This window comes from Dama dama, chromosome 26, assembly GCF_033118175.1.
Source record: "Dama dama isolate Ldn47 chromosome 26, ASM3311817v1, whole genome shotgun sequence".
Lineage (NCBI taxonomy): Eukaryota > Metazoa > Chordata > Mammalia > Artiodactyla > Cervidae > Dama > Dama dama.
The window spans coordinates 57,496,611-57,509,543 of NC_083706.1; the positions used below are offsets into that span (position 1 = coordinate 57,496,611).

Below are 12,933 nucleotides of genomic sequence, written 5' to 3' on the forward strand. Positions count from 1 at the left end.
AGCAACTGAATGATGCCAAAAAGAAAATATGAATGAGTGGGGCTGGTCACACTGCTGTTGTCACATGGCTTTAGTTTTCTCTTGCGTCGGGAAGAACGAGGTCAGAGATTGACAGCTGAGCTCAGGGGGCAGAACGTTTTTTCATTTGCTTTTATAAGTAAATTTCTATTTCTTTGTAAGATGTTCTGTTGGAAAAGTTTTCAGAGAATTAAAACATGTTATTTAAGGTTTAAATTATGTTTATACATGTAATAATATAAACTACTAAAGGATTTTGTAGTACTGGTTTAAAATCTGCCAAATTGAGAGGTAAACCATTGTCTTATTTGTGCAAATAAAGAAGTCAGTGGTATACAAAGAGTCAGTGATTTCTCTTCAGTCAGCAAGTAAGTCAGGGCCATTACTAGCTAAAAAGCCAGGTCCTCTGCACCCTTTTCCTTATAAACAAGTGTTACTCAAGGAGTCCGTTGATGTCAGCTCTTACTGTAGAACACCTGCTCTCAACACACACCTGTCCAGCTGCATGCCTGCGTGCACGCTGGGCTCTGGAAGGTACACGGCAGCGATGGATGCTCTCCATATCAGTGCTTTAGCTCAGATCATTAACCCAGTATAGATTCCTGTAAGTTACTTTAAGTCGTGTATGGTAAAGTGGTCGACCATCTGGACAAGGGGCTAGTAGCTCTGAATGGCAGAGTTTTCTGGATAATTTAATTTTCGGTTTTTGCCCATTAAGCAGAAAAATCACATTTAGGATGGAAATCTTTCTAAAGTAGAGGATTTGCCTGCTTTCTTTAAAAAAAAATTTTTTTTTTTTTTTGCCACACTATGTAGCTTATGGGATTTTAGTTCCCGAAACAGAGACTGAACCTGGGTCCCCTGCATTGGAATTGCAGGTGCATCCCCTTCCTCAGGTGGCATCCCCTTCCTCAAGTGGCACGCCCTTCCTCAGGTGGCATCCCCTTCCTCAGGTGGCGTCCCCTTCCCCAGGTGGCGTCCCCTTCCTCAGGTGGCATCCCCTTCCTCAGGTGGCACGCCCTTCCTCAGGTGGCCCTTGCGGATCCCAGGATGGGTTGAGTCTTCCTGCTGACCATCCCGCACACTGTCTGCTTTATCTGCTCTGAAGTGATGCCCCAGTGACGACTGCTTGTTGGGGGTTTTCCTGCTGGAGTGTAAGCTGCTGAGGGCAGGGCCCCGTCTGTCTTGGTCTGTCTCGGTCAGTCACGTCTGCTGGAGTGGTCACAGGGCCGCTGGCTTGGCCGGGAGTGCCGTGCCCTCTGTGGGGCCTCGGATGCGGGGACCCACCTGGGAGCTGCCTCCCGGGGCTGCCCTGGGCCCGCCCACTCCCCTGAGGCTGCACTGCTGAATTCCGGTGAAAGCTGAGCAGTTGCCGTGTCTTGTGCTGGCCTGGGACACATTTTCATCTCTGAATTTTCAGTCCTTTTTCTCAAACCCTGCTGTGTAGTAAGGGTCCCTGTAAGTTCCTCTTTTTAGCTGGGGCTCGCGGGGAGAAGAGGAGAGAGTGGACCTCAGATCCTGAACTTCAAGCTCTCGGGGCCCAGGCAGTAGGCTCCTGCTGAGAGCAGTTACTCAAGACTCAGACACGAAGCCAAGGCAAAGGAGGACTGTGCATCCTTCCCTGAATCCTAGCCCATTTCCAAGAGTTACACCTGAGATAATTCAGTTTTCTAAGAGAATGTCCATCTCTGTTTTAATTTGCTGTTTACTCTTGATGCAGCCCAAATATCATGATGCTGCTGCTAAGTCACTTCAGTTGTGTCCGACTCTGTGCGACCCCATAGACAGAAGCCCACCAGGCTCCCCCGTCCCTGGGATTTTCCAGGCAAGAACACTGGAGTGGGTTGCCATTTCCTTCTCCAATGCATGAAAGTGAAAAGTGAAAGTGAAGTCACTCAGTCGTGTCCGACTCTTCGCGATCCCATGGACTGCAGCCTACCAGGCTCCTCTGTCCATGGGATTTTCCAGGCACGAGTACTGGAGTGGGGTGCCATTGCCTTCTCCGTCTTATCTTTCTACACCAAGCTAATTACTGATAGATTTAAATAAATGCATAATGCTTATAAAAAATCAGGCTGCCTCCTTAAAGCCAGTGTTTACTAAATGTTAGCATATCATAGGGCAAAAAACATTGCCATATTAAAGCAATATACTTAAAATTTGCAAAAACAGCCTATGAGAAATAGCACTTCTTAAACAAGTTAGGTATAAAAATGACCAAAAACATTAACTATAGTCACAACCACAGTCTTTGGAGTAGTACACAGAAAGTCGTTTTTTCCTTCTTTTAAGTGAATAAATACTTAGCAAACTTTTATTTTCATCAAGTTTATCCTCCCTTGTTACAACACACAAAAAATTCCTGGTTTAGGACGTCAGTTTAAGAAGCAAACATGCGGAGTGCTATTCCTCAGTGTAGCTTCAGAAAAATTTAATTGAAGGAAATGCAGTGATTGCGATTAGGCAAAACTGCAGTAAATATGAAGTCACCATCACAACTGTAATTTAGTCCAAAAGGAGTGAACCATCCTCTACCTGAAGTCTAACAGTAAATGGGGTGGAATAATAACCTGTTTTATCTTGTTTTTAATATAGGATTTATGCTGCACTCTTTAGATTATCCACATTAAATATGCTTGATATTTTGACAAACCCATGCAATATTCCTTAGGTTAACCTTTACTAATCACTGTACTGCTAGAGCTAAATGAACTAAATATCAGTTTATGTAGTGTTGCTCAAAAGATCTACAGACAGCAAGGCTGATGCTTACCTTAAAAAAGAGCACTTTTAAAATAAAGGAAGAAAGCAATAATGTTCCAAATGAATGGCACTGGACAAAATACATATAACCAGTAACATATTTAGACTGAGCATATCAGGTGCCCACTGGTTTCTCTCATATTCATAATATGCTTGAGAAGATTTTGAAAATACCATCCTTCCCTCTAAACTTTCAGCTTCTAAGTAGTGTCAGATGTTATCATTAGTATGAAAGAAAAATGCTTTCAGGCAAAAGTAAAAACCCATGTACAAAGTAAAATAACAAAATCTGCACTGACTTTCTATAAAAGCACTCTTCTCGGGTGGTAACATCCTTTAGTACATATCCAGGATAGACTAAACTGAAAGAGAATATTTTGATACAGTAGCAATCCTTTCATATACTCTTACTAAATATTATAAAATTCCAAAAATACATAAATATTCCTTGTACCATGTATTATGCACCAGTTTGGGCCTGACTGAAGGGGTCACGGTTACTATTTTATTTATTTTTTTAATTTTTTTACAGTTACTATTTTAACAGTTGAACAGTGCACCTCAAAAGTTCTGTCATCGATACACAGTGAATGGACTCCAGTGTTGAAGGCTCAAGAGAGATGGCAAACTATCTCTAAAGTGAAAGTTTGTGATGGAGTGTCTCCAAATTAGAGGAGAGGAGGATACGGGCTAGGGGATATGGGCAGGGTAAAGGAATTTTAAAATAATACTGCTTAGGAGTATATTTATTTCAAGACAGCTACTATACCTTGTCTATCCTTTATCCTAATCTGGAATAACTGCATGTTCGTACCAAATAAAGTTTCTACTTTCTAGGAAGAGGAGCAGTCTGTTAGGAAAAGTATGTTATTATTAGGGGAAGATGTAAAGACATTTCTCTCGTAAGTGCTCTTTTACTTATTAAGTCTTTTGGCTACGTCACTGTATGCTATTTCAACCTCCTTATCGCTGGGCAGGTGTTGGTGAACTCATCCCTACTGTAGGCATTAGTTAGGTATCTTCAGATGCTAGTCATTCCCTTTGGAATATCAAAGTTGTGGTATTTTTTCACCACCACCTTAATATCATGATGTTACATGTTAATTTGTAGATTTTTGTCTTGTAGAGACATTATTTTTGTCTGATATAGATCTATCGAGAGGTTATGGTTTTATTTCTGTGCCCTGGACTGTCCGTGGTCCATGGGGAGTGTGCCTGGGGCTGTCTGTGGTCCGTGGGGGTGTGCCCGTGGCTGTCCGTGGTCCGTGGGGAGTGTGCCCGGGGCTGTCGTGGGCCCACTGTCCTGTGCTCTGAGTGACCCTCCATATGTCACCTTTGATCTCTCAGTAGCAGGTAGAGGTGTATGTATTGTTTGGTGAGGGCTGCCTCTCCATTTCTCCTACGTGTTGTCAGTAGAAAGATGGTAAATAAAGGAGTTTCTGAGTTTCTCGCCTCTTCTCTCCAGGCCTCAGTTACTCGTCACCCAGGACTTTGGGACTGAGCTGGACATGAGCAGAAGAAGGCGTCGCCCTGGTCCCCCTTTGCGGCCCCCACCCCGCTCCACTTGTGCACTGCGTGGCTCCTTCCTGAACTCTCCTGCCCTGACTCCTTCTCTCCAAGTCAGACTCTGGTTTGCAGTCTTTCTTTGCCCACAGCTGGAGTCTGTAAACTTGCTGGTTCCTTGTTTCTCTTTATATACCTGCCCTGTGATGCCTTCATCTGTCTGTTTCCTCACAGATGCTTGCCAGGCCTCATGTACCTGCCTCTGCTGGGTGTTAGGGATAATGGGGTGACACCTGCCCCGAGGCCTGCACTCATGGGCGGGATCCCCAGATTCTCCTCTGGGCAGTAAGACTCCTCCCCGACGAGACTAACTTTTGTTTTCTTTCCAAACAGTAGTTATCTAGGTAATGGCAGTTTACTGTATACTTTGCAGGTAGAATAAGTAAAACTTTATATATGTGTATGTGTGTATATAGATGTAATTTTGCAATGTGTATTTTATATATTTATTTGCAGCCATCTTAAAAACTACCTTTAAAGAATGTAAATCCTTAAGAAGAAAGTTATTTAACAAGGTAATATTCACAGATTCTCTTTTTAAGCATTTCTTTTCACACCACACACTGCATTGATGGCAGGTTAACACTGCAGTCACGCTTAGGAGACCTGAAATGCCAGAAGGCATCCTCCAATGTCCCAAGTTCCCAAATCTTTGCCTATCCAAAATTTTCTTTGTAAATACCTTAGAAGAGCTCATTCCTGAGGTAATTTGTGATTCAAACTGTGAGAAATTGGCAGTGTAAAATACAGGAAAAACCAGTACCTGTTTAAAAAAATAGTGGCTCCTCTGTCCATGGGATTTTCCAGGCACGAGTACTGGGGTAAGCGAGGAGGAAAATCATTTGAATGAAATCAAAGCAGAGGCTGAGCCGGACTTCTTGCAAAATAAAGAGGAGAGTGTTTCAAGAAACTCAGTGTTGTCACTTGCAGTTTTAGTAGAAAAATGCTTGAAACAAAATAGTCTTTCTATTAGTGAGGGAAGGCAGCCAAGGCAAACGAGGCAGGGCTGCGGACAAACGGGCTGCATCTGTGGGTGGGAGAGGAGAGCGTCTCCTTGCGGGCTTGGCGGGAGGGTCCCCAGAACCCACATGGGCCAAGGAAGAAGCAGATCTCCATTCACAGTAGAGGAAGAGTCAAACTCCCGCTGGGTAAGGTCTGCCTTGGGTCCTCTCATCTTCCACAAACCTTTCCTTTTTTAAAAAAAATTCCAGTTTGGTTTTTGTCCAGTCTGACAGCCCTTCTTTATGTTCTGAATCATATCCCCTTTCCCCCCAGGCCCAGGGCCCTGCCGGGGGAACTGCCTTGTGGTTGAGGTGGTTGTTCTGTGAAGTCCATCTTCTGCATCAGAAACACACACACCTTCCCAGGCCAGCCCAGTGCCATCAGGAGGTCTGCAGTGGTTTGGGATATGTGGGCCCATCATGTCTGACAGCTTACTGAGATGGCCTCACTCAGTTTCAGCTTAAATGTGCTATTTGTGTCCACTTGGTTTTTAGATATTCTTTATTATTGTTGTGTAGTCACTAAGTCATGTCCGACTCTTTGTGACCCCGTGGACTATAGCCTGCCAGTCTCGTCTGTCTATGGGATTTTCCAGACAAGAATACTGGAGTGGGTTGTCATTTCCATCTCTAGGGTATCTTCCTGACCCAGGGTTTGAACCCGTGTCTCCTGCATTGGCAGGCAGATTCTTTACTGCTGAGCCACCAGTGAAAAGTGGAAGTGTTAGTCGCTCAGTCATGGCCGACTCTTTGCGACCCTGTGGACTGTAGCCCACCATGCTGCTCTGCCCGTGGAATTCTCCAGGCAAGGCAAGAATACTGGAGTGGGTAGCCATTCCCCTCTACAGAGGATCTTCCCAACCCAAGGATTGAACCCACGTCTTCTATATTGCAGGTGGGTTCTTTACTGTCTGAGCCACCAGGGAAGCCCTGTGTTTATTATATTATTAGCAGCAGTTACGTCGATAGCTTTAAATTCTGTCAGAGGCCACTGTCCATTAACAGGTGTACCTTCTCAGCAGGGAATCCACAAGGGGGCCTTTTCCCAGCCTAGTAATTTGCTTATAATTTCTTCATTTGCGAAATAGGGCTTATAATTTTTACCCACCAGAGTGGTTTTGAAGAGTAGAGACGTGTGTTTTGAGTGCCCAGTACTGTCTGGCAGGTGGTGGGCAGGAGCTGGTTCTGCTGTGTGGAGGCAGCTGGGGCGGTTGCCCTCAGCCCCTGGCCTGGGAGAGGGCCGTTTCCTCTCTGCTGCTCTTTGCATGATAAGGATTCTTTTGTTTTATCAGAGGACAGGAAGCCTTGATGAGAAGAATAAGCTGTTAAGATTAATGATGTCTGACCATGATGGGTGTCTTTTATTATGTGCAAGGACATCGTACTCATATAAAGGACTCTGCTTAATTTTTTTTTTCCAGATTGTGAATTCTAACTCTTTGAACTATTTTGTTGTGTGTTTTTACATTTTAGAACAGATAGTTTTTCATCTAACGTCAGTCAGTCATCATCTCAAATGTTGCAGATATTTGGCCTAGAGAATGTTCACGTAGTCTTTTTAATGGCTTTATTGAGGTATATTGATGTGCGGGAAACTTCAAGCCTGTGTTCACCTGTGAGACTGCCCCACAGCCAAGGTAGTGAACATGTCTATACTTTGCCTCCGCGGTGTCTGTACCCCCTCCTGCCCCACCGCAGACGATCCCAGGGCTCTGGCCCCTGTGACAGCTCGGCGCTCGGGCGGCTAGGCGCTGACAGCAGCGTGCGCGCCTTGGTCCAGCTTCCTTCACTCAGCAAAATTATTTTAAGAAACATCAGCGTTGCATGTACCAGTTTTACATTTTAAGTTTTCAAAATTAACTTCTATTTGCAGTCCTAGATGCGAAGCATTACTTCTTTGAAACTATTAACCTGTTTTCAAACTTTGTTGAGAAATCTCTTGAATAATAGTCATAGTGAAAATCGTAAGAGAGCCCTGCCCTGCACTGTCCTGGTAGAAGTCCGAGTCAGCGCCTCACTCGGGCCCAGTCCTGCGGGTATGTGCGAGGAGGGCTTTCGGGCTCCTGAGAGCATGACATGCCCTATGTTATGATGAGAACAGAGGGAATGTGAAACTTTGACTGTGTTTGCTTTGAAAGGTGCCATGTGTCTGATGATGACACCATATTCACTCATTTCTTTTCCTTTTTAGATCCTTCCCAGGAGTTCCATTATGGGTGTGAGAGGTTTGCATGGGTTTGTGGCAAGTAGCTGCCCACATGTATGTACGGTAGTAAATTTCAAGGAGCTGGCAGAACGCCACCGAAGCCAGCACCCTGGAGGGACCCCTACCGTCGTGGTCGATGCCATGTGCTGCCTCAGGTACTGGTACACGCCGGAGTCTTGGATCTGCGGTGGACAGTGGAGGGAATACTATTCTTCTTTGCGAGAATTCGTGAGAACTTTTACCGCTGTTGGCATCAAGCTGATCTTCTTCTTTGATGGCATGGTGGAGCAGTCCAAGAGAGACGAGTGGGTGAAACGCAGACTCAAAAACAATAGGGAGATAGCCAAGATCTTCCACTACATCAAGTCCCACAGGGAGCAGCCGGGCAGAAACATGTTCTTCATCCCCTCGGGGCTGGCCATATTTACACGGTTTGCTTTGAAGGCCCTGGGTCAGGAAACTCTGTGCTCGTTACAGGAGGCTGACTACGAGGTGGCCTCCTATGGCTTCCAGAACAACTGTCTTGGGATTCTTGGAGAAGACACTGACTACTTAATCTATGACACCTGTCCCTACTTCTCCATCAGTGAGCTCTCCCTGGACAGCCTGGACACCGTCATGCTCTGCCGGGAGAAGCTCTGTCAGAGCCTCGGGCTCAGCCTGGCCGACTTGCCCCTGCTGGCCTGCCTGCTTGGCAATGACGTCGTCCCCGAAGGCATGTTTGAGAGCTTTCGGTACAAGTGCTTGACGTCCTATACCTCTGTGAAAGAGAACTGTGATAGAAGAGGTAACATTATCTTAGCTGTAGCAGACTACATATCTAAGGTTCTTCGGTTGCATCAAGGTGAGAAAAAGCTGGAAGAGATGCTACCTTTGGGACCAAACAAAGCTCTTTTTTATAAAGGAGTAACATCGTATCTTTTGCCAGGACAGAAATCTCCATGGTTTATCCAAAAACCTAAAGATGTAGTAACTTTGGACAAGCAGATACTGTCCATGAGTTCAGATCCTGAATCTAAGCAGGAAGTTCCCATGTGTATGGACCCTGAATCCAAGCAGAAATTACCTGTAGGTACAGACCCTGAATTTAACCTAGAAGCACCCATGTGTACAAACACTGAAGTTAAACAAGAAGACCCTGTAAATACGGGGCCTGAAGCCAAGCATCAAGTAACTATGGTTACAGATCCTGAAATCTTAAAGGTAGGTGCACATGCCCACCCAAATCTAATATGTCATGATTGAAAATGTACCCAGTGATGGATTTGTCAGTGAATATTTATTGACTGCCTGCAGTGGTTAAGACACAGTGGGGGCCACAGAGCCAAACCCTTGAGTTTAGCTAGGAGCTTCACAATATATGTGAAAACCTACATTGTGAACTCCATCTCGTGTTGTTCCATGGCTGTTACAGAGTGCTAGGGACTTGAAAGAGTGTGATCACTGTGGGTTAAAGACAGAGAGAAGTCCCCAGAGGAGTAGTTACAACTGGAGCCAGGCCTTCCTACTCCCGAGGTTTGCTGTGAACAGGCAGAGATGGGACCTGTGCCCTCAGCAGAGCCCTGGGACAAGTAGCTGAGGCCTGGGGTGTGAAGGGCTAAGTAAGGAGAAGATAACTGGGAAGCACAGATGCAGCCAGATGGTGGATATTCCTGCATGCCACCCTAGGGATTTGAAGGTCATCCTGAAAGTGATACAGAGCCTTGATAAGTTTTTGAAGGAGGGCCACTGTTCATGAACTGCCTGCTCTGTGTAAGTTCTGTCTACTTGCAGTGTATCTATTATCTTCTTGAAACCTCTCGTTATCCTTAGGTTACAGAGAAAGTGCGTGTGGACACTAATGCCCTGAGGCTTCTCAGCAAGTGCAGAGCCAAATAGGGCTTTACTTACAGCTTTTCATTGTTGTTGCATTGAGGGTCGCCATCTTTCACAAGTTAAAAACCTGGGAACATCTCTCCCATTTTCATAACCAGTCTCTCAAGTCTTGTTACTTTGATCTCTTCAGTGGCTCTTACCACCCTGGGCTCTCACCGCCCTGCGTGGATGACTGTAGACATCTGAGAACCCTTCCTAAACAGACTTTGGCCCTTGCAGCCCCTTTGTCATGCTGCACGCAGAAGCAAAGCCTTGATTAGCATCTCCTAGCTCTTCAGAGGGAAGTGGTGACCTGCACAGAGCTGGCCTATCCCCAGCTGCTCCAGCCGTACCTGCCCCTCTCCTGGACGGCCCTCCGGCCCCTCCGCTGGTCATTGCCTGCTGGGCTTTCCCGTCACACACCCAGAGAGGCTGCCCACCCTGTGTGAGTGGCTGATGTTTGCCGCAGGTGCCCCGGAATGTCCTCTCTGGTTCAGGTCTTTCCTTCCAGACCGGGCGGTTCTGTGAGGGCCTGGCCTTGTCTGTTTTTGTCGCTCCAAGCTCGTGGCCTGCCCTGCCGCGTCTCAGGGAGTGTCCTCTGCCTCTTGTGCCTCTGCGCTCTCTCTCAGGGACGTCTCCCCTCCCTCCTGTACAGCTGCAAGCATTGGTCCCCGCTCTCTGTCACCTGCCTTGTAACAGACAGGGTAGCTTCTCATCACAGGAAATTACAGTGAGAGGTAGAATGTGATGCATGTTTCAAGAGAGTTATACGTGAAAAAGTATTCAGTTAAGAAATTTATTCTACCTGGAACATTCTTAACTGCCTTTTAGAGGGAAAAGAATGTGAGTGAACACTCAGGGAAGGTTGGCGGTGGACCCGCACGTGGAGGTCCCGACAAGCAGTGGGCGGTGGGACGTGACGGCCTGGAGACAGGAGGGCCTCAGCACAGCCCGCGGAGAAGGGAGAGGAAGGCGTTCGGCCTCGGTGTTCAGTTTGATTACGCCGCTGGCTCTCCAGTGACACGCCTCTGCATAGCTGTTCCTGGTTCTCGGGCCGTTCCTCACTGTCTCCGATAACACAGCTCTGTTGCTGGACACCCTGGTCTCTTGCTCACGTGAGGCCGTGGGTGTGCCAAGGCTAAATGACATGTCTGCAGTGATCACACAGCTAATTCTTATAGACCCCGAGTTTGAGCCCAAGCCTTCCACACTTCACAAGATCGAACCCACCTTCCCTGGAGTCTGAAAGTCCATCGGCACTGGGAGAGGGACGCGTCGTGGTCAGAAGTTGGGAAGCGGGAGAACAGAAGAGTCTGAAAGGGAGCCGCCCTGCTCAGAGTCTTACTCAAGACTTGGGTGGTATCTGCTTTTTGTCTAGCCCAGGACTCAGAGAACTCCCATGCCACACCTCCAGCACCACTCCAGGCTCGCTTTTGTTTTGCTCTGGTTCCTGCCGGTCCCCAGATGTCACTTCCGTCTGTGTGCCTCGCACCTGTCCCTTCTGGGCTCTGCCTCACGCACCCTGACTGCGTTCGCTGTGCCTGCCCCATACCCACTGGGCATCCACTGTGTTCACGGGCAGCCTGGCGTCTCACCCAGTTTCCTCCAAGGGAAGTCCAGAAAAGTTAGGTCCAGCCACAGAGGGCAAGCATGTGTGTGCTGAGGGAGTTTGGGACTTAGTTCTTATCCTTTTTTAGGAGGCATGGGATAGCAAGTGGAGGTTCTGAAACACAGCAGAGAATGGACTGGTGTGGCTATGAGCTGGAATTAGGGAAATGGAACTGGAGTAAAAGAAGCAACTCAGGCAGTGTTTCAGAAGAGAACCCTGCTGTGCAGGTGAAGCTCCTGTGCTCAGGCCGTTGGGGTGGGGCTTGGCCTGAGCTGAACAGAAGGCAGGCCTCACAGGGACCCTCTGAGGCGTAAGATGTGTGCTGTGCGTGTAGTGGAGACCCTCCAGGTAGAAGCAGTGATGCCCGAGGGGTGAAGGGTGTCCGAGGGGGGGAGAGCGAGGTGAGAGTAACCTGACAAGGGCCCAGGGAGGCAGGTTCACGGGTGAGAAGGGAGGCGGGTCTGCCCGCTGCCGCAGCGGCCATGAACCAGTCTCAGAGGTTGTCAGGATTGACACTTGGGAGGATTGGGGGGCCTACAGAGCTGTGGTCACCATGGGCTTGGTGGAGGTCAGTTTACAGGAATTTGGTGGCAATTTGGAGGCAAAAAAGGCAGAAGCTGGGGATGGGGTTGCTCTTTCTGGAAGTCTGGTGGAAAAAGCCCAGCAGAGTCTCCTGGGCCTGTGAGCAGGGAGTCGGGGAGTGGGGTGGGGAGGACAGAGTGTGTCCTGTGTCAGTGACACCCGGACTTCTTGAGCCTAGAGGTCGCTTCGAAAATAACTTGGAAGTTTCTTATATTCCCCTTAAAAATTCCTTAAAAATTTTTTTGCAGTGGCATCTTCCAGCACTGACAATAGATAACCAGAATTCAAATGTGCATTTTGGCCACATGTGGTTACCCTAGAAGTCCTTCCCTGCCAAGTAGCTGAATGTAGCAGTTACCTGGGTGCATGCACACAACCATTGCTGTTTCCTCCAGCAATTAGATAAACTGAATTCTTGCTTTAGAATTTTCAGATTGGGTGAATATGTTAAAGTTTCTCCAAGTGTGGAATGCTATATAATATCTGCAGTAAGGGCAGAGATAAAAGATGCTGAGGTGATGAGCTAGTTAATGAATTAATATTATAATTGTAGAAAACTTCTCTGAAAACCCTGTGTACACCCAGAAAAGAATGTTACATCTCAACTCTGTATAGTTGCCAAAATTGAAAGTTTTTTGATACAGTGAATATACAATTTGTTATAACTTTATAGATAAATTTGTCAAAATTCTAACTCTTTTGAAATAAAAAAAGAGTAAGTAATGTAAGAAGGTATAGGAAAATACATTAGAGGGTCTTGTACCTTAAAAGAATCATGAAATATCTAACTATATTGTTTCTGATAGATTCTGTATCAAAAGAGGCATTACAGAGAAATATGTTAATTCTAATGATCTTTGATTGGTTAGAGCATCAAGTAATAACTCTTTTGGGATCCTTGCTGACTTTAAAGCTGCTGGCTTCTCTGCCATCCTGATTTAAAGAAGCATTTAGCCATCAAATAGACCCTGGAGTATGTCCAGCTAGAGAGCAGTCGTGGCCACCTGTTGGCCATGCACAATTTGCCAGCCTCTGTATTGGCTCATTTAATCCTCATGGATAGTTCTGTGAAGACAGCACCTTTGTTGAACCTATTTTACATGTGAAGGAGGCAGGCGCTGAAGGTATTAAGACTCAAGTCACCAGAGTGAATGGGCGTGACCGAGCGGGTCACCTGCGTTAGTAGCAGGACACTGATGTGCAGAGTTTTTGATGCTGCAGGCTGTTGTCATAGCGCATTTTACATGCCATCAGGGGTAGGGTAGATTTAAATTATGAAGGGTAATCCTGCAGGTTGTCAGAGCACATTTTACATGCAATCAGGCGTAGGCTGGATT

At 46.6% G+C, this 12,933-nt stretch overlaps 1 protein-coding gene across 9 annotated transcripts in view; it reads left to right on the forward strand.

The window, feature by feature from the left end:
* FAM120B (family with sequence similarity 120 member B) overlaps positions 1-12,933 on the forward strand; it is a 66,801-nt gene that overhangs the window by 9,198 nt on the left and 44,670 nt on the right. For 6 of the 9 annotated variants that reach the window (XM_061130055.1, XM_061130054.1, XM_061130051.1 and 3 more), the window contains exons 2-3: positions 6,028-6,240; positions 7,537-8,754. The exons of 2 other annotated variants lie outside the window; for them this stretch is intronic. In XM_061130055.1, the coding sequence (XP_060986038.1) occupies positions 7,558-8,754 (1,197 nt within the window). In that variant the 5' untranslated portion in view covers positions 6,028-6,240; positions 7,537-7,557. The remainder of the gene's footprint in view (positions 1-6,027; positions 6,241-7,536; positions 8,755-12,933) is intronic. One more of the 9 variants, XM_061130050.1, reaches the window with a different exon arrangement.